Source organism: Ostrea edulis, chromosome 10 (assembly GCF_947568905.1).
Source record: "Ostrea edulis chromosome 10, xbOstEdul1.1, whole genome shotgun sequence".
Taxonomy (NCBI): Eukaryota; Metazoa; Mollusca; class Bivalvia; order Ostreida; family Ostreidae; genus Ostrea; species Ostrea edulis.
Genome location: NC_079173.1, coordinates 30,019,564 through 30,045,311, shown reverse-complemented (window position 1 = coordinate 30,045,311; position 25,748 = coordinate 30,019,564). Strand labels below are relative to the sequence as shown.

Sequence of the window (25,748 nt, the reverse complement as noted above, 5' to 3'; positions counted from 1 at the left end):
ACATAGATATGCCTTAAAATCTAATTAATGGCATTTGGAGTTCCTTTTTCATCAGTTCACAACTTTCGCAATATAGACTGAGAATATATTTGGTCAGGACTTAAATGTTGAGTTATGGCCAAGGTCATACTTGTGTACATGTCAAAGGTCAAATATAGATTATTATCATGTGACTTTATGTAGACATAAAATTGTTTATTGATGAAGTTAGAAATTAGATTACCTGATGAATATGGAGTTAACGAACATTTTCCTCTCTCAGAGTGTGGTCACCAATGGCAGTGTTCAGATCCCCCCTTTTGATGTGAGACCTTCCATGCTGGAGCTGATGAAGGGAGACACAGGTGTAATGGAGGTCGTGTTCGCCCCTCACGCCATCCGCAAGTTCACCCAGGAAATCACAATTGTCTGTGACAACTGTCAAGTCAAGCACTTCACGCTCAAAGGTACAGTTGGCAATCTTGAACGGAGTTGAGTGGGGGGTGGGAGGGGTCATCAAGAAAAAACTTACAGTGAAATATCATAAATCAGATCTATGTAAACTCCCCATGATCCACTCATTATGGCTTATCTGTAAAATTGTTTTAAGAAAATGTATATGCACATCTCAGCAATTCTTAATGAAATATCTGTTTCAGGTAATTTTTAAGATTCCAGTGAATATATAAAATATCTGTTCCATGCAAGTTTTTAATAAGTGCAATGTACCTGTTCGATATAATGTTTGATAAAATACCTGTTACCACATAATGATTTGTATGGATGTATCACTTAATTGCTGAAATCGTGAAATTTGCAAGTATATGGATACAGATATGTTGAACAAAGCTCTTGCTTCTCAAGAAAATCGACATTAAACATATAAAGTAAAACACGGTTATAGCAAACCTTCAGGGCCAGCAAAAAACAGTTTGTTTTAACCAAACTTTGTTATATCCAATAAAATTTTCATTATTTTTTCACTCATAGGGAAATAAATATCACTTTGTAATAAGGGTGAATTCATCGTAAGCGTGTGTGTTATAAGTGTATATTCATATTATAAGCGTGACTGTGTGTTATAAATGTAAGTTTGTTATAAACGAGTGTGTTATAAGTGTGTTTTACTGTATGCATGTACCAGCTTTGTCTATAATTAGGTGAAGCTCAGAAGGCAGAGGTGGAGTTGATAAATGTGGAGCGTGGATTGTCTGAGGCATTGCCGGGAGAATTATCAGATGTCTCTGCTGAAAATTTGATCCGATTTGATGAACTCAATCCTTTTACATACACAGACAAAACTATTGTAGTGAAAAACATAACGTAAGTAAAATCTGACTTGTATGTACATGCGATACGATTTTCATACATACATGTATGTACAGACATGTAAAAATGCTTTCAGCTTTCCCTCATGTTTTCTTCCTTTTCCTTTGTTGACAGGGACGTGGAACTGCCCTTCCAGTGGATGATATACAAACCAGACATGACTGACACGGATGAACTGGACAGGAAGTCTGACCGCGTGCCCGATGTGGACTCGGTGTTTAGTGTACATCCTCCCAGCGGAATGTTACCCCCAACAGCGGAAATGGAATTCAAGATTACCTTTGCCCCTCCAGTGGTAACGCAGTCTTTATTTTCTTAAAAATTAAGCAGTGAATGTTTTACATAGTGATATATAAACTTCTCCTATAATTTTAGGATTACAAACTAATACTCTCTTTCTGAAAGAAAACAATTATTGCACATTCTTCCATTGCATATGAAGCCATTAGCTTTGACATATATATATATATATATATATATAGAGAGAGAGAGAGAGAGAGAGAGAGAGAGAGAGAGAAAGAGAGAGAGGGGGATCATAGAAATAACTGATAGTTTTGAGCTTGATTTTGCAGGTGGACATGTTTCATAGTGTGCTGCATCTCCTGTTGCAACAAGTTCCCCCCTACAATGAGAATGGATCAGCCAAATCTGCCAAGAGCCGGAAACAGTCCATGGAAGAGCCGAACAGCTCTAGTGGCGAGGAAACGGAGGACGACGAAGAAACCATGTCCGAGATGTTCATGAACTCTGACAGTAAGCTTTGTTTTGATCTTGGTTTTGTCACTGTCATCTTTATTAATCTATTGAAATTAAGGTATATGTTCAAAACTGCAGAGATAAAATGATCTGAATATTAAATCTGGATGTTTAACAATCCAAATTATTGAATTTTTGTTGTACATATGTTTAGGTACCAATAAACCTTTTATCATGAAAAATTCTTTCTTAAGTTTAGATGTTGACTATAATTATAGAAGATTTCCTCTAGTACCAGGCACATCCAGATTAAAGAAGTTTCTTTGTTATAAATGTTGTAGCACTTTAAGTGACTGACTATTGAATGAAGGGTATGATTACTTAACTAAGCATTGAAGACTTTAGAAATTTGTGGAAATTATATCTTTACAAACACTAGGGGTTAATATACTTAGTACCTATAATCAGTCAGGTGGCATTGAATTTGCTGCTTTTTTTTTTGACACTTAATATTTCGTTAATGATGAGGAAACATTATGAAAGAGAAAATTGTTTTCAAAATTCAGATATTAAGCACAAATAAAATGCATAGGACATACATGTATTTGTGCAGTTTGTTGTGCTATTAAACCTCAGGAGCATACATCTTTGAATATTTACATTTCCTGTGCTTTTTTGCCTTTGATACATGTATCTTTACATGATGATAGTAATTTCCTCATGAACATGTTGCAATTGTTAACTGTGTAGGAATCTAGATATTTAATATTATAGGTAGTGTCTATTTCAACAGCTGGGAATTCCAACAGCAATGAGAGTAAAATGTAAATATCAGATAAATTCTGTTAGTTCTTCATGAAGTACGCCAGCAGGAAGCATCACAGTTGATACACCCACGTTTATACCTTGAGTAATATACCAAAAATATATTCATATGAACGGTGATGGCTATTTTCTGATCATGTGATACATGTTATGATGGTATCCATGAGAATGGTCATGTATAAGATCCTAATTATGAAAACTAATTAATTTTGATCAGAAGAATGTATAAGATCTCAATCAAAAGTAATTAATATTGGCCAGTAACATGCAAAAGATCTCAATCAAAACTGATACTGGCCATACAGAAAGTATGCATGTGTACTTGTAATAGTACTTAATTTTTTAGGTTCGTGGGAACTGAAAAAAGAGCACTAATGTATGGTTTGTGTTGAAGTATGAAAAAACACTAATTATCAAACTGTTGTCATCCCGTGTGGATCTGGGTTAGAATAGGTCCTCAGTAGCCCTTGCTTGTCATAAGAGGCAACTAAATGGGGTGGTCCTTTGGATGAGACCGCACAAACTGAGGCCTTGTGTCATAGCAGGTGTGGGATGATAAAGATCCCTCCTCAAAGGCCATAAGCGCCAAATGTAGGCCTAAATTTTGCAGCCCTTCACTGGCAATGATGACATCTCCATATGAGTGAAATATTCTTTAAAGGGATGTTAAACAATGTTAAATCAATCAATCAATCAAATTGTGTACAACAGAGCACTTTGAGTAATGATCTGTTCTTCGTCTTCTAGAATGTTGCTATACATACATACATTAAAAGATTCTAAAATCATGCAAAATTACTCCCAATCATTTGATTCTGATCTCTTTACCAGTGAAACAGTTTAAAGATGTCACAGCTCTAGAGATTGAAGTCAAGGGTAAAAGTGTTCCTCTGAATGTTGTGCTGCATCCTTATGCTGTGTACAGCCCGGGACAACATCTACTGGGCACAACTGTAAAGAAACTCGTCACTGTAAGTTATACACACAAACACTAAACTGTAAAGAAACTTGTCACTGTAAGTTATACAAACACTTAACTGTAAAAAAAACTCGTCACTGTAACTTAAACAAACACTAAACTGTAAAGTAACTAGTCACTGTAAGTTATACAAACACTAACCTGTAAAGAAACTCGTCACTGTAACTTATACACACAAACACTAAACTGTAAAGAAACTCATCACTGTAAGTTATACAAACACTAAACTGTAAAGAAACTAGTCACTGTAAGTTATACAAACACTAAACTGTAAAGAAACTCGTCACTGTAAGTTATACAAACACTAAACTGTAAAGAAACTCGTCACTGTAAGTTATACAAACACTAAACTGTAAAGAAACTAATCACTGTAAGTTATACCAACAATAAACTGTAAAGAAACTCGTCACTGTAAGTTATACACTCAAACACTAAACTTTTAAGTAACTAGTCACTGCAAGTTATACAAACACTAAACTGTAAAGAAACTAATCACTGTAAGTTATACAAACACTAACCTGTAAAGAAACTAGTCACTGTAAGTTATACACTCAAACACTAAACTGTAAAGAAACTCATCACTGTAAGTTATACAAACACTAAACTGTAAAGAAACTCATCACTGTAAGTTATACAAACACTAAACTGTAAAGTAACTAGTCACTGTAAGTTATACATACAAACACTAAACTGTAAAGTAACTAGTCACTGTAAGTTATACAAACACTAACCTGTAAAGTAACTCGTCACTGTAACTTATACCAGCAATAAACTGTAAAGAAACTCGTCACTGTAAGTTATACAAACACTAAACTGTAAAGAAACTCATCACTATAAGTTATACTAACACTAAACTGTAAAGAAACTCATCACTGTAAGTATACACTCAAACACTAAACTGTAAAGAAACTCATCACTAAGTATACACATAAAGACTAAACTGTAAAGAAACTCATCACTGTAAGATATACACTAAATGACTAAACTGTAATTTTGGTGTCATAGAAAGCATTGGTATGGCAGACATCAATTTTAGCAATTTATAGCAATTTATCTATAATCCCACTTTTTTTTAAGTATTCACTTTTTATGTAAACTTATTTCTTTTCGTGATTCTTTTTTATCTAGATGGCAAACCACAGCAGGTCAACTGTAACATTTCAATGGCAGCCCCATCATGAGAAGACAATTATTGAAATGGAACCACCATTTGGAGAACTTGGTACTGACATCATTTTAAAATATTGTCTGACTTTGATTGGTGAATGATAAACTGTCTTTTTCTTTGTTATTGTGTGTGTCTGTAACAGTTGTATCCTTGGTCTGTTGGAAATTTATAAAAAGACTCTAGGAACTGAAAGATCAAGATGAAAACTATGTGGTTGTTAAGGTCAAGGTCATTGTTGCCACTGTTGAATGTTGCCATGCTCAGAGTCAAAGTATTTACATTTTTGTCACAAATTAAAATTAAGAGTTATTCTCTCAAAACATTTACTTTCTGGAAAGTCATGAAGGTTGTTTATGAAATTATTTTTTTTTAAAAAAAGTCATTGCAGCCATAGTTACACGTACACTACATGGTGTTTTTGCAGATCCCGGCATGGCCATGGACCTAGAGTTGAGTATCACAGGGTCGGAACCAGGGAAGGTGGATAAAACCCTTTACTGCTACGTGATGAATCTGGAGGAACCACTGCATCTCCACGTGGAAGCAGAGTTCAAGGTCATTATTAACTTCATATAACCTCTGATGCTCTTCTATTTTAAATGTGTGGGTAATGTAGATTTTCAATTACTACATGTATTACAATCAACTATTGCATTGTTCTTTGTGCTTCAAAACTGGATTCCATTGATAATTGTTTTAGCTGTTGTGATTTACATCTTCAGCTTGTTACGTTTTTGGTAAGAATTATTGGCATCCATTGAAGGGCTAAGGGTGTTTGGTACAAAGTTTGGGATCATTAAACATGCAATCGCATAGAAATTGGAATGATTTCTAACAATCAACTTGTTTATCGGTTAAGAGGATATAAAGACTGTTTATTGGTCCCAAAGGTACATATACAGCTATTAAAATTTTGCTTTTATTTCCTTGGAAATCGTTTTGTTTTATACATGTAATGTATGGGTTATTCATCTTTTATATATATATATATATATATATATATATATATATATATATATATATATAATATGCACACACACACATATAATATAGAACAACAGTAAATGTACTTATACATAAGTTCTTGCACACATTTTGTGTTTGAATTTTTATATAAATACATGTAATTGCAAAAAGTTATGCACCCTGGCTTTTTACACGTATCACAGCTTTTTACATGAGTGTCAGGAACATTTTACTATTGCAAACGACAAACATTTATTTTCAGATTGAATCTATACACTTCTCTTTTCTAATTTCTGTTTTCTCAATTTTGAATTACTTTCTTATAATATGTGTTGTCATCCTGGCAGGGCCCGGAGATCGCAGTGGAGGAGCCAAACGTGGACTTTGGGTTGGTGCGTCTAGGAGAGTCTGCAACAAGGAAGATCACTCTGTCAAACCTTTCTCAGATAGTGACAATTTGGAGTATCCAAGATGTATCTGAGAACTATGATTCAGAGGACTCTATGGTCAGTCTATACAATTATATACGGGATGTCAAGGTCAAATAACTCAGATAAACATGCATGCTTCTCATTATAGTTCAAACACAATTGTTTTATTTCCAATCTTTTGCAAATATTTGCAAAAAGCAGATGCATTATTTATAGACTCCTTAACAGACTTACAATAATATTTTTCAACAAAACATATTTTCAGATATGTAGGTCAGTCCCCCGCCACTGGTGTGTTGATAGTAGAGACACAATCTAACTCAGTCAGGCCTAGTCATTTGTCCCTACAGTCACTAAATTCTTTGCTTTTGTGGTATAAATTTTAATGCTATTCTATATACCATGGCACTATTAGTTGTTTTACTTTTGATGCAACTTGTGTCTTTATCAAGAGTCATATATTATATAAACAAATATCACATAAAAATGATAATTATTGATAATCTACATCGTTAACAAAAGTGATACACTAGTAGACTATATATGTTTTTATATATAAAATATATTACATTTTATATGCCGAAGAAGTGAGGTACACGTGAAATGAATTAGTATAATTAACTCTCACTTATAGTATTTTTCTTAAAATTTAATCTGTAGAATATTGTTTTTAATAGGACATATACAGTCAAACTCGCTTATAGTAAAGTGCTGGGGGCGAACAATTTTGATTCGTTATAAATGTAATTTGATATATCCAATACGTTTATCATATTTTTTATAACTACAGAGAATGAACTTTGCTGTAATTGTAAATTCGTTATAAGCGTGTCCACTATAACCACATTTTACTGTAAACAACACACCTGTATCTATTTCATACTGGTCTATGTACAGTTTGCAGCTGTGTGTAAATGTTGAGTTTTCTTTTCATGTTTGTTTTAAATATTACAGGCGGAGTCGGAGTTTACATTCACGCCATCTGGTGGCGAGTTGAAGCCTCTGGAGCAGCAGAAGATCACCATTCAGTTCAAGCCCTCTAATGTCCACACACTTCAAGCAATCTTTGAAGTTCAGGTGGAAGATGGAAACAAAATGTGTGTATAATTTCTTGCTTTCAGTTCCTTTCTCCTAATCATATTTCATATCACAGTATGATCTGCGTTAATTCATGAATTTTATATGCTTTTAGTTTTCACCTTTCTGCAATGTTTTTGAATTGATCGACAGTAATTTCTAAAAAAAAAAAAAAAAAAAAAAAATTGCCGTAAATTTTCTGAAGCTGCATGAGTCTGCATTGCTTTCAATAATGTGATAATATTAGATAATATAATGTACTTTGTGTTATTTTGCATCATATGACATTGCCTTCAGTAATGTAACATTATCAGATAACACTTGTGTACCTTTATTTGGAGTCGTCGTTTCTTTCAGTAACCTGGCGGCCTTTGGTGAAGTGCAGACCCCCGCAGCGTGTTTCCTGACGAGCCAGATCTGTATGGAGGAAGTTTACAAGAGAGTACCGGTCAAGTACCAGGCCATTCTCATCAACCAGACTCTACTGCCCGTCCAGTTCTCCCTGGGACAGGTAACTGCTGAACATTACATGTGCAAAAATAGCAGCGGTCAGAGTGTCAATATTTAGGTCACCTGGGCCACGTTTTACAAAACAACTAATACAACCACGACAAAAATCTTCTCTTGTAATTATTTTATTCTTCACGTTGATTGCATTGCAATTTTAATGTGAATAAGAAGAGCTTAGTTTTGTTATTTTATGTAAGTATAATCTCCCAAAATTAATTAAGTTGACAAGTTTTCAGAACTATATAAGATTTTTAGTCTTAGTTGTAAGTTCTTTTGTATAACAGGCCACTGACTAATAGCAATGGGACTAGTCCTCTGATTCGCAGCACTTAATGGGCATACTTCGCTTTAACCAGCTTTGATTCGTTTTTGAGAAATTTTTGTGAGGTTCTTACGAACCTCATATTTCTTGCCATGAACCATTCCTTTATTGTTATGTCCCTTTTATGCTTATGATAATCTCGGTCACAAAGATTATAGTTGCCACAAACCATTGCATCACTGGTAAATTGCAAAATATAATCATTGTAAATAAACTGAGTAACTTGTTGCTTTCAATTAGAGTGTCATTCATCTCTAGGAAAATGGTTGCTTTCTCGTAATAAGGAGCACAGTATAAGATATTTGTCATAATTTAGTCATACTGTAGATGGTCAATAAATGTTGTGTTTGATGGCAGGTGGAGGGCGATCACAGCATGGATTGTAGTGTGGACCTGGACATCTCCAGTGGTTGGCTGGATCCAAGAGAGGAGAAGGCCATAGCGGTCAACTTTCTGGCTAACAGAGAGGTAAGATATTAATGAAATTACATTCTATACTGCACAAGAATCTAGTGTATACAGTACGTGTAAACTATATTCACTTTGTTTACTTAAAACACTATTTAAGAAAGGAAAGATGGCCATTGATTTTCAAGCAAAACCTGCAGGCAGCATTGTTATTTATGTATAGATGGTGTTATGATTGATTTTAATGGCAGGGAGAGTTTTCCGACCTCCGTATCCCGTGTATGTATTATTTATGTATAGATGGTGTTATGATCGTTTTTAATGGCAGGGAGAGTTTTCCGACCTCCGTATCCCGTGTATGTGTTATTTATGTATAGATGGTGTTATGATCGTTTTTAATGGCAGGGAGAGTTTTCCGACCTCCGTATCCCGTGTATGTGTTATTTATGTATAGATGGTGTTATGATCGTTTTTAATGGCAGGGAGAGTTTTCCGACCTCCGTATCCCGTGTATGTGTTATTTATGTATAGATGGTGTTATGATCGTTTTTAATGGCAGGGAGAGTTTTCCGACCTCCGTATCCCGTGTATGGTGGAAGGAATGGAGAGTCCTCTGTACCTAGGACTGTTCTCTGATGTGCGCGGTCTGTCTACGAATTTCAGGGTCTCGACGGATGGATACACGGCAAGGTACCAAGTTCGTCCCATATAAACATCATTTAAAAAATACTGTTTACTAGCTGGCAAATTTTCGTGTTCTGCCCCTTTTGCCCTTGTTATCAGTGGGTGAATAAAAGACTGGGCAAAACTTTTTTCAGTAAATAAATTTCTCTTTTACATCTGTTAATTACATGTAATGGGGGTGCTGGTAGGGGACATGAATACTCTCAGAATGCTTGTTTAATGTGAACATTTTTAATCATTGTGTGTGAGGTTTGTTTCTGAGAATGTTCGTGGAATTAATTGCAGCAATTTTTCTGATGATCTACATCTGGACTTTGGTGAAGTTAAAATCGGATCCGTATCAAAGTTATATCTACACATCAGAAATGAGTCGGCCATCACTGCTCCCTACAGTATAAGTGTAGAGTACTTCTCAGCTAAACCCCCCACCCCACCACAAGAACCTGCGGAAAGAAACATGAGCACCGGACAGAGAAGGGCCCTCCTACAGAAAACACCGAATCTAGCAGATCCCATGGCAAAGACTTCTGCCAAGGCAGCTAACGGTAATACCACATTCTACTTCTGTGTGTACATGGACATTATATGGTATAAGCAGAATTTTTAACAAGAATTTAATTTTGGCATTATTAGCGACAGTGTTGAGGTCACTAAAATTTAATATCGCTAATATTTATTCTATATTGGTAATAGCTATCTTTCTTGGGTTATAAATCACTGAAATTAGCTCTTGCTAAATATATATATACCCATAGTTTATGGACATATCATTAATTTGTGTCTCACTAAAAATACCACTTATATGGTAATGTACGTGTCTTTTGTTGGACAAAAAAAAAAACAAATTGTGAAGCAGAAGTTCAATTATTATGTTTCTTCTTGGCTTTCATATGTATACATTAAATCATTCAACATTTCATAGTTTTCTTTATATTTCAGATGCATATCAAGTTATGCTGAGTCAGAACCTAGGGGCTGCTTTTGTACCCAGCCCCCCTGCCGGAACGCTGATACCCTTTGGAGAAGAAATCATTGATGTCACAGCTTACTGCGACATGTGGGGAAGATACTCGGATGTCATGACAGTCAAGGTCAGAATAACAATTCTGGTGCTCCCAGCAATAAAGCAGGCATTTAACTCTGTGTTCAGTTGAAGTCAAAGTACTAACTTACAACTAAAGATATTAACTGCACTTCTACATGTGCAAACAATTCCCCCCCCCCCCCCCCCCCCCCAGAAATTATGATAATGAAAACTAAATTTATGTTTTTATTATTAAAAGGAATATTAATTTACCATATGGCATGTGATTTATTGCATCCATGATTTCTTAACAAAGTTACTATTCATTAAAGTGATCTTGTCAATTGAATGGAATACCGTATAGGGTTTTTTTTCTGCCGGCCTAAAATGTGGCAATTTAAGATAGTTCAAAGGTATATGCTTATAATTCTAACGGAATAGATTTTGGTGGATAAGGAAGAGTTATCTCTCTTGCAAATACTAAAGTCGCAATTGGATGCATATTTGGCGAGTGAAATTTTAGCGGAAAGCTATTTAACTGCTAGAATAAGCAAAATTTATCACCCCGTGGAAAAAATGTGCTATACGGTACAAACGATTCAAATGGTCGAAATGAATTCAAATCGAAAAGTTTGTGAATCATTGCAACTCTATATACATCTGTATGTAGGACTACGGCGTTTTCTCCATTTCCTGCTTGTTAATTTTCTCACAGACTTTCGAACTGATCCATGTTTTGTAGGTGGGTGATATGTCTCCTTTGTCCGTTCCAATCAGCATGACTGCTGTAGGATGTCCACTTAAGTTCCAACTGACCGCTGCCCAGCCAGAGCAGAAACCCATTATCAGGTAAGTCTTGTAGGTTAAAAAAAAAACGTTCATTTAATTTGTGGTTGTGAAATTATGAGAATTGAAAACTTAGATTCTGAATTCAAAAACAAAGAACTGCATGGTCAAACCAGCAAGTAAAAATTGAGTGTGAAAATTAACTATGAAGTCTTGAAAGTTTTATTATAATAATCATAGAAAATTTTTATTACACAAATGTAAACAGGTATCATAGCAGACTATTTATTTAATTCTATGACTACTAGTATGTACAGTTGGACTATAATACATTTAATATGATGTTACTTAGGTTTGGTACTCATGTATCTGGTGTGGCTCCTACCAATCGAACCATGAGGGTCAACAACACCAGTCCGTTTGGTAAGATCAATGCCCCTGGTACTTTATCATGAGGATTTGTTGTTTACGTAACCGTAAAACTGATAATCTCTCTGACATTGTCCTAATTTTGTGGAATGATGTGGTTCAAACTCAATTTCAATTTTCATTTATTGATCATATGTTTTTTTTCCTACAAAGTAGATTAAGGTTTTCTTAATCCCTTGAAATCTATGTTTGTAAGTTTGTACATAATTTGCACAACATAAATATGTACATATATAACAGTACTGATATTTTCATGGCTCGTTAGCTACGTAATATAGATTAATTAATTTTTGCTGTTACAGTATTTCATGTTACTTTATATATGATATTGATTTTACTGCAGATTTGCGCTTGGATTGGAATATATTTAACGTAGAGAAAGATGACAAAAAGACCGTGGACTTAATTGTGACCTATGGTGAGGCCTTCCCCAGGCTGGACAACACGGGCAAGGAAATTGTACCCCCCTGGGAAGGTGTGTTCTGCCTACTACAATGTTGATGTGTATTGGCTATATATTATTGGCTAGATGTGAAAACATGCTTCATCAATTAGAATTAGAATTTTTTATCGTTTATAAACGAAAACTTAAAATACATGAGTACAATGAATATGATGATCTGGCATGTGTCCAATTATAGTAAATGCTTTGATACATGTGTAATATTGCAGGAGGAGGGTTTATTATCATAATCTTGGGAAGAAAGATGACAAATGATTAACAAAATTAATAACTAATATCTTAGAAAAAAAAACCCATCTCAATAGCATTGATTTTTCAGTGATGTAATTTCGGGAATCTGAATTTTTACATTGTTTATTTTTGCGACATTGGATCAGAAATGCTTTAGATTTAATTTTTAAGTTGCAAAACATTGTTCCTAAAAGATGTTTTGAATGTACGTTATACCAAATTCATTTCAGGAATTTTACAGTAATCAATAAACTTACAAAATTGCTTAAATTTTATCTAAAGCAAAAATAAATAATAGATTTATGGTATTTCTAACATCTTTTTTAAATAACACCATGTAAAATTTAAGCAGTAAAATAAACTCAAAATTAGAAACCCTGCTTAGCTTTTGTAATACCCTGTATGGCTTTGGGAATGAATGTCTAAATGTTCTGTATGTAACTTTTGTATCCAGGTGACCGTATGGCTGGTAAGTGTGTATCGACAGTGTCAATGCTGGGCACTACTAATTATATTCCATACTAATCTGTTTTCCACCTACTGATATTGTATACAGATTTTATTTTGATTATACTTTTATTGCATGCACTTTCATTATTGTACATTTAATGAGGGGATCGACTGGGTGAAAGGAAGTGGATCAGGAAAGGGGGGATAGGCCAAGGGGAGGGAGGGAAGTTAGAAAAGAATGAAAGGAATAAAGAGAGGAAAGAGAAGGGCTAGGAGAGAGGAAAGACAACGAATAGAAGAGAGGAAAGGGAAGGAATAGGAAAGGGAGGGAATGAGAGAGAGGGGAGGGGGATAAGAGAGAGGGAAGGGGGTATGAGAAGGAAGGAAAGGAATAAGAGAGAGGGAAGGTAGGGAAGAGAAGAGAGGTAAGTGAAGGAATCAGGAGAGAGGGAAGGGGATATGTGGGAGGAAAAGGGGAATAAGAGAGAGGAAAGTGAGGGAATAGGGGAGGAAAGGAATAAGAGAGAGGAAAGGGAGAGAATAAGGGAGAGGAAAGGGTGTATGAGAGAGAGGAAAGGGAAAGAAGAGGATAGAGGGAAGGAAAGGTATAGGAGAGGAAAGGGAGAGAATAAGAGAGTGAAGGGGGTATGAGAGAAGGAAGGTAGGGAAGAGAAGAGAGGAAAGGAAAGGAATAAGATAGAGGAAAGGGGGTATGAGAGAGAGGAAAGGGGGATATGTGAGAGGAAAAGGGGAATAAGAGAGAGGAAAGTGAGGGAATAGGAGAGAGGAAAGGGAGAGAATAAGAGAGAGGAAAGGGAGAGAATAAGAGAGAGGAAAGGGAGTATGAGAGAGAGGAAAGGGAAAGAAGAGGATAGAAGGAAGGAAATGAATAGGAGATGAAAGGGAGAGAATAAGAGAGAGGAAAGGGAGGCAATAGGAGAGAGGAAAGGGGAGATAAGAGAGAGGAAAGGGAAGAAATATGAGAAAGAAAGGGAGGGAATAGGAGAGAGGAAAGGGAAGGGATAGGAAATACGGAGGGAGAAGAGGAAGGGGGGAGGGGAGAGAAAAGGGGTAAATGCAAGAAAAAGAGGTACTTTTGATATGACTGGAAGACATCAGATCATTAAAAAATGAATTTTTCAAGAGTTCTTACATTTCAGTAATATGCAGATGAAAGCAAAACTAAATCCCTTGTGTATTATTAGGAATCTACATTATGTGAGCCCATTAAGTACATATATGTAAAACCATAAATTTACAGTACTAGCCAATATCAGTACCACCACCCAATCTAATCCCCCAAATAATCAGTATTATGGATATAAAAGGACAGGGAGAAGTCTATCAGCTGATTACTGCAAATTACATCCATTCTTTGAGCCCATTTTCATGATCTTGTATTGTCAGATTTTCATCAGCATTAAATTTGCAATTTTGCAATCTTTCATTTTGTTCATTGCAGCATATATGCAAAATTATTCATGTGCATCAAGGTGACCTTAAAAATATTAGGAAAAAATAGTAGGTTCTCTCACTAGATTCCATTAAAAATCCTTGCATGCTTTTGTTCATGTGATATTCAGTAAAGCTACTAATCTCACAGATTGTGTTCAGTGCATGAGTGTCTACTAACCCAGAGCATGTTTGTGTGGGATGTTGTGTAAATGTATGTAATATATTACCTTTCACTTTTCTATTTCTTTGTTTGTTTGTCATACTATTTAAGAATATTATGCCCCTGGAATTGAAGGTTTGGGGATGTATAGTTTTTGGCCTGTCAATCCATCTGTCTGTGGCAAAAACTTTTAACCTTTTCATATCTTTTACACCATAAAAGGAAGAAATTTATATTTGGTATGTGTATTTTTTGTGGCAAGACCAAAATCTTTGACCTTGTGACCTTAACATTGACCTTTGACCTGGTTCCACTTTGTTGTAACCAGAGATCAGTGTTTCACAAACACATCTTGTTCATTCGTAGAAACATCAGCTTCAGGTGATATGCCACTAATCTTAACCTATGCATGTTTCCCAGGGCTGTAGCAGTGAGGGTTCTTTATCATATAAATGCCTTAACTGTTACACGGGACCTCCATTTTGAAGGTCATATCAGAAAGACCTGTGACTGTCCACTCTAATCCAGGGCAGTTTGTGAAGGAATAGTTACTATACCCATGTTAATTAAATGTCTTAGATTTGACATGATATTGGGGTCGAGAATTAAAGCTTGACCTCTTGGTTGCAGATCAAGTACCTTAATCACCAAGTTATTACAGCCAGTCCACTTTTCTGTGTTCGGTGTACTGTAAGAGTGGTTATATATGCTGGGGGTCAAGTACACGTTTTTCCATGTCCAACCTTATGCGTGGGAAAAAATATGTGTTGACTGAATATGATATATTATTAATATTATATCAGATATTTATACCTGTACATGTGGGGGAAATTTACGAGCTTATTGTATGACCACGGAATTACAGTGTAAATATTCCCCACACATAAATTACTTGTGTTAATATTGATCATAAATTCTGTCTCTGGCATATTAAATAAGTTAATCATCTCTGGCATATTAATGAGCTAATCTCTGGCATATTAATGAGGTAATATACAATGTAACTTACAGTTCCAGTTCCTGTAAGAAGACAACCTTCGGACTTCTTACCGAACTCACCCTCCACCTCAGCAGGATCCACCCGTACACAGTACAGCACCAAAACATCTCAGGCCATCCCAACAGAGGCAGAGCTAATGGCCAAGAGACTTCCTATCATCTCCCTGTTCTGCCAGGCTCATGAGGGGGTCCCAGGTGTTAGTCCCTACAGTGTTAAAACTAGACAGTTGGTAAGTATCTATACAGTGTTAAAACTAGACAGTTGGTAAGTATCTATACAGTGTTAAAACTAGACAGTTGGTAAGTATCTATACAGTGTTAAAACTAGACAGTTGGTAAGTATCTATACATTGGTAAAACTAAACAGCTGGGGATCCGGGTTAGAATAGGTCCTCAGTACCCCTTACTTGTCATAAGAAGCGACTAAATGGAGCTGTCCTTCGGATGAGACAGCAAAACCGAGGCCCTGTGTCACAGCAGGTGTGGCACGATAAAGATCCAGTCCTGCTCAAAGACTTTAAGCGCCGAGCATAGGCCTAAATTTTGCAGCCCTTTGCCGGGAATGTTGACGTCTCCATATGAGTGAAAGATTCTTGAGGGGGACATTAAACAGATATGCTATCAATCAATCAAGGTCAAAGGTTAATCAAAGTCCTAACAAAGACCATGACTCCCAATTAAAATTCCTCTAAGGATTATGACTCCCAATTAAACTTCATGACTCCTGATTAAAGTCCCACCAAAGAGATCATTGTCATGATACATATGTTGTTGTGGTTTTGTGCCTTTTCCAAGCAATGAGACAATGGTATATATGGCATTGTTAAGACTCGACAAGAGTGAGAATTCATGCATAAAACGGTTAGAGCATGTGTCAGACAAAACTGCAGACAGGAAATATACCCTGGAAATCAATCATCACTGCTCACACTTCTTCATTCAGGTGATCCCCGCCCGAGGTCACGCCAATGTCAATTTCACCTTCACTCCATTCCCAACAGAGGAGGTGGTCAAAGATATGGACTGCGAGGGATTTGCTCTTGGATACATGAGCTTGGATAAGGTAAAATGCAGTTTCCTACATGTATCAATATCATATTTTTTTTCTTCTAAATTTTGAAAATCTTTATTTTATTTCTCATTGTGCTTTGCTATATAATCAATTTGTGAATGGAATTCTTTAGGGTGGTTGTGTGGAGGGTAAGGTGGAGCGAGACCAGGGGTACAGCGTGGAACCACTCAAACTAGAAATGATGGCCCACATCAAACCAGCCCTGTAAGTATCTACACGATGATGTATATTGATTTAAAGATTTTCCTGAACCATGTTTGGTCAAGTACTGTAAAAGTGCTGGTGGTTAAGTAAGCGTTTTTCCATGGGGGATATGTGGTAACTGAACATAATATATATCATATCATTCAAATATTTATAACTATATATGCGTGGGGAAAATTTATGTGTAAATAAACACTTTTACTGTACTAACTCAAAGTTGTTGAAAATTATTCTGAGTTGTATTTAAAACCAGCTTAAGGAGGTATGCTACACCAGAGAAATTTGATGTAGATGAAAAGTGTAGGATATGTACAAAAATATTTTGAATTTGAAAATTTGAAAATTTACTTTATTTTGTCAAAAAATACAGTTTTAGTAGAAGGTAATTTGAAAAAAATTTAAAACCCCTGCTGGACTCGAACCTGCGACCTACAGTTCAGCAGTCGGTATTCTAACCTACTGAGCTACTCGGCTAGGTATTTAAATGGAAAAGGAAAAGTCAAATATTGCTGATATCGATTTTGTCATCCATGTTTTTAAAGGAAGTCAGCCATTATGACGATGTAGAGTACTACCTTAATGCTCCCTGTAGATAAATACATTGTACACGTAGATTATACAGGTCTCCCGACACTCCATTTACTGAGACAATGGATTTTAGTGTCCAAAATCATGGAGGAACTACTGTAATCTTCATCACTTGTCGATCTGTAATGGAATTTGAAGTGAATTATTTTTTATCTTTTTCGGTGTGATTTTAGTTTGACTATCGAGTGTCATGACGATGAGGGCATGAGGTACAGATCTGCCATGAGTGATCTGCTGCAGGCGGGAGGACAGGTGAGTTACTCTACCATCCCAGTACTACAGGTCCAGTTTTATTTGCAAGACTTTTATTTTGGTTTAAATTCACGAGATTACAAGTTCGTGAGGATACATCACATAAAGGTTGCCTGTTTACATGTCCAGAGAATGTGGATTATCAAAACCTGCATGCTTTTGTCCAGAGAATAAACGAAGTGTGGGAAAATTTTCACCCGAGTGTTTCAATACATGTAATAGTTCTCCCCTTCTACAAGTGTATCAGAATCAGCATTTTGAAAATTATTTATGAAAGCTTATGGTTTTACTGAAATTTAATCATTTATAGCAGAAAGACTAACCTATGATTGACAGCTTTTAAGTTCAGAGGTCATATGGTATAATTTAACATGAAAGTTGACATTTCTTCGAATTCCTAATATATCAGCTGATACATATGGAGCGCCAAATTAACATAAACTCAAATAATTGAAGATATCTTCAATTATTTGAAGATATCATCAATTCAATTATTGCTGTCTTTAATTGAATTAATGCGTGCATTAAATCAATTATTGCTCTCATCAAATGAATTAATGGGTGCTACAATTCAATTATTGCTGTCATCAGTTGAATTAATGCGCGCATCAATTGAATTAATGAGAGCAATAATTGATTTAATGCGCGCATTAATTCAATTATTGCTCTCTTCAATTCAATTGATGCGCGCATTAATTCAATTAATGAGAGCAATGATAGATTTAATGCGTGCATTAATTCAATTATTGCTCTCTTTAATTCATTTGATGAGAGCATCAATTTAGTAGAAATATTGCTCGCAATAATTAATTTAGAGCTCGGTTTAAATAATTTGATGATCTCTTTAATTCAATTGAAGATATCTTTAAATCATTTACAATGCTTTTGTATAAGGAATTAATGCGCGCATCAATTCTTTTAAAGAGAGCAACAATTCAATTAAAGATATCATTAATTCAATTGTGGATATGTTGAATTGAAGATATCTTTAATTATATAGTTGCTTTCTCTAAAAGAATTATTGCTCTCTTCAAATGAATTAAAGATATCATTAATTCACATTGAAGAGAGCAATAATTGAATTAATGCGCGGATTAAATCAATTATTGCTCTCATTAAATGAATTAATGCGCGCATCAATTCAATTATTGCTCTCATCAATTGATTTAATGCGCGCAATATATCAATTATTGCTCTCTTCAATTGAATTGTAGCGCGCATCAATTCAATTGTTGATATCATTAATTCATTTGAAGAGATCATTAATTCAATTGAAGTGCGCATCAATTCAGTTGAAGAATTAATGCTATCATCAATTCAATTAATGCACGCAATAATTCAGAATTGAAGATATCATTAATTATTTGAAGAGATCTTTAATTCAATTGTTGCGCGCATCAAATGAATTGATGATATCTTCAAATAATTGAAGATATCTTCAATTATTTGAGTTTATGTTAATTTGGCGCTCCATAGATACAGAACTAACAATCAAAGTATTTTTGAAACTAAGTTATGAATAACTTTAAGAGATATGAACAAATTTATCCCATCACAACAGCTAGGTATGAATTTACGACAACTGAAATATGTAAATATGAGGGTTGGACATGAGAAATCTGTTGATCAGCAAGCTTAAGTTCATGCTGTAGTTCAACTTGATTAAATCCGAGTGCAGTAAATATGATTTTGTGTCTGTTGAACAGGTGTCCAGAGAGAGCTTGAGAATTAACACATCTATGCTGTCGAATAACACGGAGACTCCCTTAGTGTTCAGGATGATGACCAAGAAGCCATTTATGCTGGTGGATGTGGACCCTTCCACCAATGAAGAACTCTCCACCAGAACAACGGCCACACAGATGCAAACTCTCAGACCAAACCATAACCTCATTGTAAGAACTAAGATTGATATCAGGCTCTCTTGGCAAAATTATCATACAGAAATGCTTTTCCAATATCATGGTGTTGAATAAATTGTCATGTTGATTTTATTTAGTGTGTTTTGGGTTGTCTTCTAGTTCTAGTTCACAGACAGTGTAGACAGCACATGTTTTAAATGTATTTCTATGTTGCGTGCTTACAGGTGCAGGTGGCCTTCCAGACCAGTCTAGATCTTCTTCCTCTGAGCGAGGAGTCACGATTGTCAACCGCTACCTCGGACAAGATGACGGCCGAGGAACGGAAATTAGAAATTCAAGAGAATCTCATTATAGAATTCAACAACACAACGACACAGGTACTCCATTAAACAACAGAGGAAATAAATACAATACAATGAATTAAAACACACACACAACAACTCTGGTAGCTCCATTAAACAACAAACAGAAGAAATACATACAGTTACGAGAAATGCATGCACGAATAATTTCATACAGATTGATTAGGAATCAATTCAAGTTGGTAAAATTTCCTGGCTAATACTCTAGACTCATATTGTTGTTCATCCTGTAAATATATGTGTTTTCCACTTTAGAGAAGTAATAAATTTAGTGTTTTCAAGTTTGTACATGTATATGTTTTATAGTCAAATAAACATTGTGTTTTCTACTTTTTGCATAAATTATATTAATATAGGATTAAACATTCTTTTTGAAGAATTTATCGATGTGTAAACTCCTGACATTTTATACTCACAAACTGAATAAAAGTGCAAAGCACTTTTATGTTAAGTTTGTGAGTAAAATGTCCGGTCAGTTTACACATCGATAAATTCTTCAAAAAGAATGTTTGATTCTTATAATTCCCATTCATTCACTTTATTAACAATTGCAAAAATTTGAATAGTTTCCCCCGCACTATGTTATTTGTTTTCAGGCGTGTATGAATTCATCGCATTTTCGGGTTTATTGATGTATAAACTCTTGTTCAGCTTTATTTTTGTCCAATCAAAACAATTGAATATTAAGTAACATTGGAATTATAGATAAAAATATATGAGATGGTGTTTCCCATGCTGTACATAAACTTATAGAATTAAACATTAATGTTTTCCACTTTTGCTATGGTAGAGAATTCCTCTGTGTGCCACTCTTTCCCTGCCTCAGATGGAGCTATCCCATGAGTCCCTGGACTTCGGTACTTGTCTCGTGGGTCAGAGACGAGAGCTACAGATCACAATATACAATAGGACTGCCTCCCATTCGTACTGGATTTCTAACATAGGTAACCTTGAATGTTCACTACCATAAAACAGTACATTGTGTCACTGCAATCTTTAATGTTATCAAAAATACATGTATCTGGTTAATAAATAGTTATATTCAAACTCCCATCAAGAACAAAATATGATGCTGATTGGACAAAAGATTGTTTTGAATCAGAATAAAATAAGATTATATACAATTTGTTACAATTTAGTTGATAGTTTCATTCTTAGTGTTAGTATTTTGTCAAATTGCTGATGTAACTTCTTTTTCTTACAGACACCTGTTCTGACACTTGCTCTCAGAACACATTCTGCATAGAACCAAATTCTGGGACTCTGGAGGCTCACATAACTCACATCAGTAACAGCAAGACTCTGCTGAAGGTTTACTTCACAGCCAAGTAAGTCACTTAACTCACATCAGTAACAAGGAAGTAAATTACATAACTGACATCAATAACAAGGAAGTAAGTCACATCAATCACATCAGTAACAGGAAGTAAGTCACATAACTCACATCAGTAACAGGAAGTAAGTCACATAACTCACATCAGTAACAGGAAGTAAGTCGCACAACTCACATCAAATAACAGGAAGTAGGTCGCATAACTCACATCAGTAACAGGAAGTAAGTCGCACAACTCACATCAAATAACAGGAAGTAAGTCGCATAACTCACATCAGTAACAGGAAGTAAGTCGCATAACTCACATCAATAACAGGAAGTAAGTCACATAACTCACATCAGTAACAGCAAGACTTTACTGAAGGTTTACTTCAATGCCAAGTAAATCACATCAGTAACAGGAAGTAAGTCACATCACTCACATCAGTAAAGTCACATAACTCACATCAGTAACAGGAAGTAAGTTATATAACTCACATCAGTAACAAGGAAGTTACATAACTTACATCAGTAACAATAAGACACTGCTTAAGGTCTACTTCACAGCCAAGTAAGTCAGTCTGTAACTATGGAGACTGATTAACATGGTGAAGGGAACAAAATTAATATTTCAAGGTCAAAGTTGCCCACAGTTTACCCACAAATCAAAATACAAGATCAAAGCTAACCATAGTTTACCCACAGTGTCAAAGCTGCCAACAGTTTACCCAGAAGTCAAAGCTGCCTACAGTTTACCCAGGATGTCAAAGCTGCCTACAGTCAACCACCAATCAAAATGCAATGTCAAAGCTGCCCACAGTCAACCACAAATCAAAATGCAATGTCAATTAAAGCTGTTCACACTTTACCCACAAATCAAAAGTAGAAGGTCAAAGCTGCCCCCAGTTTACCCACAGTGTAAAAGCTGTCCTCAATTTATCCACAACTGAAAAATGTCCACAGGTTATACCCAGAGTCAAAGTTGTCCACATTTTACCCACAAGTCAAAATACAAGTGATCTCTGTCCACTAATTACATGTACCTATATGAAAATCTTGGGTTACCCTTAGGTTATTCAGTGGCGGACTCAGAAAATGTTCAGGGTTTGCGACCCAACTTTGTACCTTATCCACCCAAGAAAGGGGGGACCCAACTTTGTACCTCATCCACCCAAGAAAGGGGGGAGGGGAGACCCAACTTTGTACCTCATCCACCCAAGAAATGGGGGAGGGGACCAACTTGGTACCTTATCCACCCAAGAAAGGGGGGACCCAACTTTGTACCTTATCCACCCAAGAAAGGGGGGGGGGGGCAACTTTGTACATTATCCTCTCAAGAAAGGGGGAGGGGGGGGGGGCAATTTTGTACATTCTCCACCCAAGAAAGGGAGGGGCCTTAAAATGGCAAAAAACGACCCTTTTTAAAGAAAAAATATTCAACCAAAGGGGAAATTGCAACACCTTCATCCCTCCATTAGATCCACCAATGTGTCATTCATTGCCTTTATTATAATTAAGCTGACAGCTCCTGCCAGGCAATCTGCAATCTCTGGTGATGGGATGGGCTGTCCATATTTGGCATATGGGTATATGATGTCTATGCAGGTTTGTCTGTATACGGCCACCAGTGGTTTGATCAAGTTCTGTTTTGTATAATGTCCATGTATGAAAAATATTACAGACACTGTTACAGACACAATCGCTACGGGGAAAAATCTCATCCTCATAAACTTAAGCGCGTCTTAGATAATCATTTTTAGTTTTGCCCGCTCTTAGTTACCTCAGTTTAGTATTACTTGATGTCCTTTTTTTGTATTTTTTGTTTTTTGTTATAGTTTGTTGTACATGTAACGTGTTTTAAGGTAATTGTGTTGAATAGATAAGTTGCTATATAAATGTACAATAAGAATAAATATGAACACATTCTCTGTAGAGAGGATATTTTGATGCATGTTTCTTAATTTTTACATTTCTCTTGTACAGGCATGCTGAGATGTATGAGGGAGTATATGTCTTCCATGGACAGCTTGGGGAGGAGCCTCGTAAACTGTACCTATTTGGCCAGGGTTCATATGATGGAAAGCATGAGGCCATTCTCAATGTGTAGACAACTTGTTCACCACCCTTAAAACAATTATCTGTGATACAACTATACATGTATGTTAGTTAAATACTGCATTTACAAATATTCAACAATATACTACTGTAGATTCCTTATTTTACGTGAATACTTATTATCGCAAAATGAATCATGGACGTCAAATCGCGAGAAAATAATAAATTCACAAGTGCTCTGTGGATCAAGTGTTTTTGCATGTACATGTATTTAAGCAATATAAAAATAAAAGCGAGAAATATTTTTTCGTGAGTGATGTTTCTGAAATTACGCGATAATAAATTCCTCGTGTATATTTAGGAATTTACAGTATATAATATGACTGATACAAATATATTTTCCCCAAAGTGATACATGCAGTTGATTGGAATTGATCAAACTTATAAAAATGAATAACTAAGAAGCTAATATTTAGTATTACTTTTTGTTACAGATATATGTTTTTACATTGTACATTTCTTCAAAACTGGAATAATTATTGATTCCTTGCAGTTTTGTTTGTTTTGTGAAATAAATGATTATATTTTGACTTGATATATTACTTTCTTTGATATAGTATGTTTCCATGACAACTGATATTTAGATATGAAGCACGGAAATAGCAATGAACTCTTAAATGAACTTAACTGCCCGAAGTGAAGAAATATTCAATATAAAGCACAGAAAATTTCACTTTATTTGGATACCCACTTCCACCCCTACCCGTGGTTTTATTCGCGACCTACGGAACCAAATCTCCTAGCAGCATGTAATCAACGCTCTAGACCGCTCGACCAAACAGCGCGCTAGACCGCCCGACCAAACAGCGCGCTAGACCGCTCGACCAAACAGCGCGCTAGACCGCCCGACTGTCTAGATGAATTGTTCACCTTCTGACAATGTACATTCCCTCAAAGCTGCACCAAGATCTATTTATCTAGTTATGAATACAAGATTTATGAACGACCTAGCTACTTGTGAATTTAACCATTAAAGCTGACATGAATTAATAAATATAGTATAATTCTATATGTCCGCCATATTTCTCTGCTAATCCGCCATATTAGTTGGAATTTCTATTGTTATATGTATCGGGGTTCGCATGGTATATAAGGGGACGAGCTTTGCTACGCTTCACTTCACATCAGTGTCTTCGATTTACCTGTGCGGGTAGCTTCGACAGGTAACACGTACATCTCCGATACTAATTTATAGGACATCAAGAAATGAAATCACGTTTTGGAACACCACGCAGTGCTCAAAATTATAATAAACATATCATACAGTAGTAAATCATTCTAAATATATATATTTGGATAAATATATATAGAATGCCTTTACTTTACGTGAACGTGCGTACATTTGCAGTAAATATGTCAAAACTATACAAAAATGCGGAGACATATTTCATCTTTTATCTATTGATAAAATGGAATAAGCAAAGAGTATACAATCTATACCATTCACAATTACTTCAAGTAAAAGGCAAAGACATAAATACTACTGTACTTATAAAAATGGCATGTATGCTCGCCATGAAAACGCATCGAATGCGGACGACTATTTACCTGGGCCTACTCGTAATATCTGTAAAGGACCGCAGATGTACGTGTACACTTGTAGAAAATACTCTAAGTAGTAGTAAAACTCCCTTTATTTGCATTATCCATGAAACAAAACGATAAACTCCATTTGCATTCCAACAGTAAACAACATTGTCCATTGTACAGACTGCGACACACTTAGCCCGTGCCGATCAGCTATCTTCAATCAGGGGAAGTATCAGAGTATAATATTTACCCTGTATTGTGCATGAATCCTTATGATTTATTGGTCAAAGTATTGCAGATTTATAAATCAGGAAATCATTTAGGTACATAAATTTGCATATACAACACTGTACGAGTGTATGGGATGAGAGAGAGAGAGAGAGAGAGAGAGAGAGAGAGATAACAACGAGAGAGATAATGACGAGAGAGAAAGAGAACCGATGATCTTGTAATAATCGTGCTCTTATTAAGACAAATGATATCGTTAATTCAATAAAAAGAGAACAGTACTAGTAACTCAATATTGCTCTCATTAATTGATAATACAGATTTATTTGATTCATTTAATTAAAGCACGCATTAATTAAAAATTAAACATATTTTTAAATAATGTCATTTTCAATTCATTTTATGCTAATTTGGCGCTCAATAGATCTTATATATCTATGCCATTTTGCGTTATTACATTCTGCGTCGAACTCGACGCAAATTGTACTAATGCAAAATGTAATAATCGAGTTTATCATATTATGCGTCGTTATCAAACATCAAGGGGGAGAGGACAAGAGTGTCTGTCACCCACCTTTAATAACAATATCCATTTTTTGTTAGTTTGTAATGCAAATAAAAGATACATTGAGTGACAACCCCTCCCCCACTTACCCCAGCTTGAAAGTTCTGATATAATAGTAGAAGACATACACCACCACCAATTAAGAAAATGAAGATATGAGGCACTCATAGTAGAGGACTCTAACCACCCCATCCGACCCCCAACGACTGAAGAAAATGAAGTGTAGGGGGGGGGGGGAATTATAGAGGTAGTCAAAGTAAAAGACTCTTTAACCCTTCACCCCACAT

General features: G+C 35.6%; 1 protein-coding gene across 2 annotated transcripts in view; it reads left to right on the top strand.

The window, feature by feature from the left end:
- LOC125665736 (deleted in lung and esophageal cancer protein 1-like) overlaps positions 1 to 23,668 on the top strand; it is a 32,218-nt gene extending 8,550 nt beyond the window's left edge. The window contains exons 11-37 of one of the 2 annotated variants that reach the window (XM_056152438.1): positions 263 to 446; positions 1,140 to 1,302; positions 1,423 to 1,603; positions 1,881 to 2,061; positions 3,661 to 3,800; positions 4,937 to 5,030; positions 5,401 to 5,531; positions 6,290 to 6,448; positions 7,328 to 7,470; positions 7,808 to 7,961; positions 8,640 to 8,750; positions 9,250 to 9,380; positions 9,660 to 9,919; positions 10,314 to 10,465; positions 11,141 to 11,247; positions 11,537 to 11,607; positions 11,957 to 12,088; positions 12,762 to 12,776; positions 15,384 to 15,601; positions 16,315 to 16,434; positions 16,556 to 16,647; positions 17,409 to 17,487; positions 19,194 to 19,382; positions 19,574 to 19,726; positions 20,502 to 20,655; positions 20,916 to 21,039; positions 23,007 to 23,668. In XM_056152438.1, coding sequence (XP_056008413.1) covers positions 263 to 446; positions 1,140 to 1,302; positions 1,423 to 1,603; positions 1,881 to 2,061; positions 3,661 to 3,800; positions 4,937 to 5,030; positions 5,401 to 5,531; positions 6,290 to 6,448; positions 7,328 to 7,470; positions 7,808 to 7,961; positions 8,640 to 8,750; positions 9,250 to 9,380; positions 9,660 to 9,919; positions 10,314 to 10,465; positions 11,141 to 11,247; positions 11,537 to 11,607; positions 11,957 to 12,088; positions 12,762 to 12,776; positions 15,384 to 15,601; positions 16,315 to 16,434; positions 16,556 to 16,647; positions 17,409 to 17,487; positions 19,194 to 19,382; positions 19,574 to 19,726; positions 20,502 to 20,655; positions 20,916 to 21,039; positions 23,007 to 23,130 — 3,762 coding nt within the window. In that variant the 3' untranslated portion in view covers positions 23,131 to 23,668. The remainder of the gene's footprint in view (positions 1 to 262; positions 447 to 1,139; positions 1,303 to 1,422; positions 1,604 to 1,880; positions 2,062 to 3,660; positions 3,801 to 4,936; positions 5,031 to 5,400; positions 5,532 to 6,289; positions 6,449 to 7,327; positions 7,471 to 7,807; positions 7,962 to 8,639; positions 8,751 to 9,249; positions 9,381 to 9,659; positions 9,920 to 10,313; positions 10,466 to 11,140; positions 11,248 to 11,536; positions 11,608 to 11,956; positions 12,089 to 12,761; positions 12,777 to 15,383; positions 15,602 to 16,314; positions 16,435 to 16,555; positions 16,648 to 17,408; positions 17,488 to 19,193; positions 19,383 to 19,573; positions 19,727 to 20,501; positions 20,656 to 20,915; positions 21,040 to 23,006) is intronic. The other variant, XM_056152439.1, reaches the window with a different exon arrangement.
- The last annotated feature ends 2,080 nt before the right edge of the window (positions 23,669 to 25,748 follow it).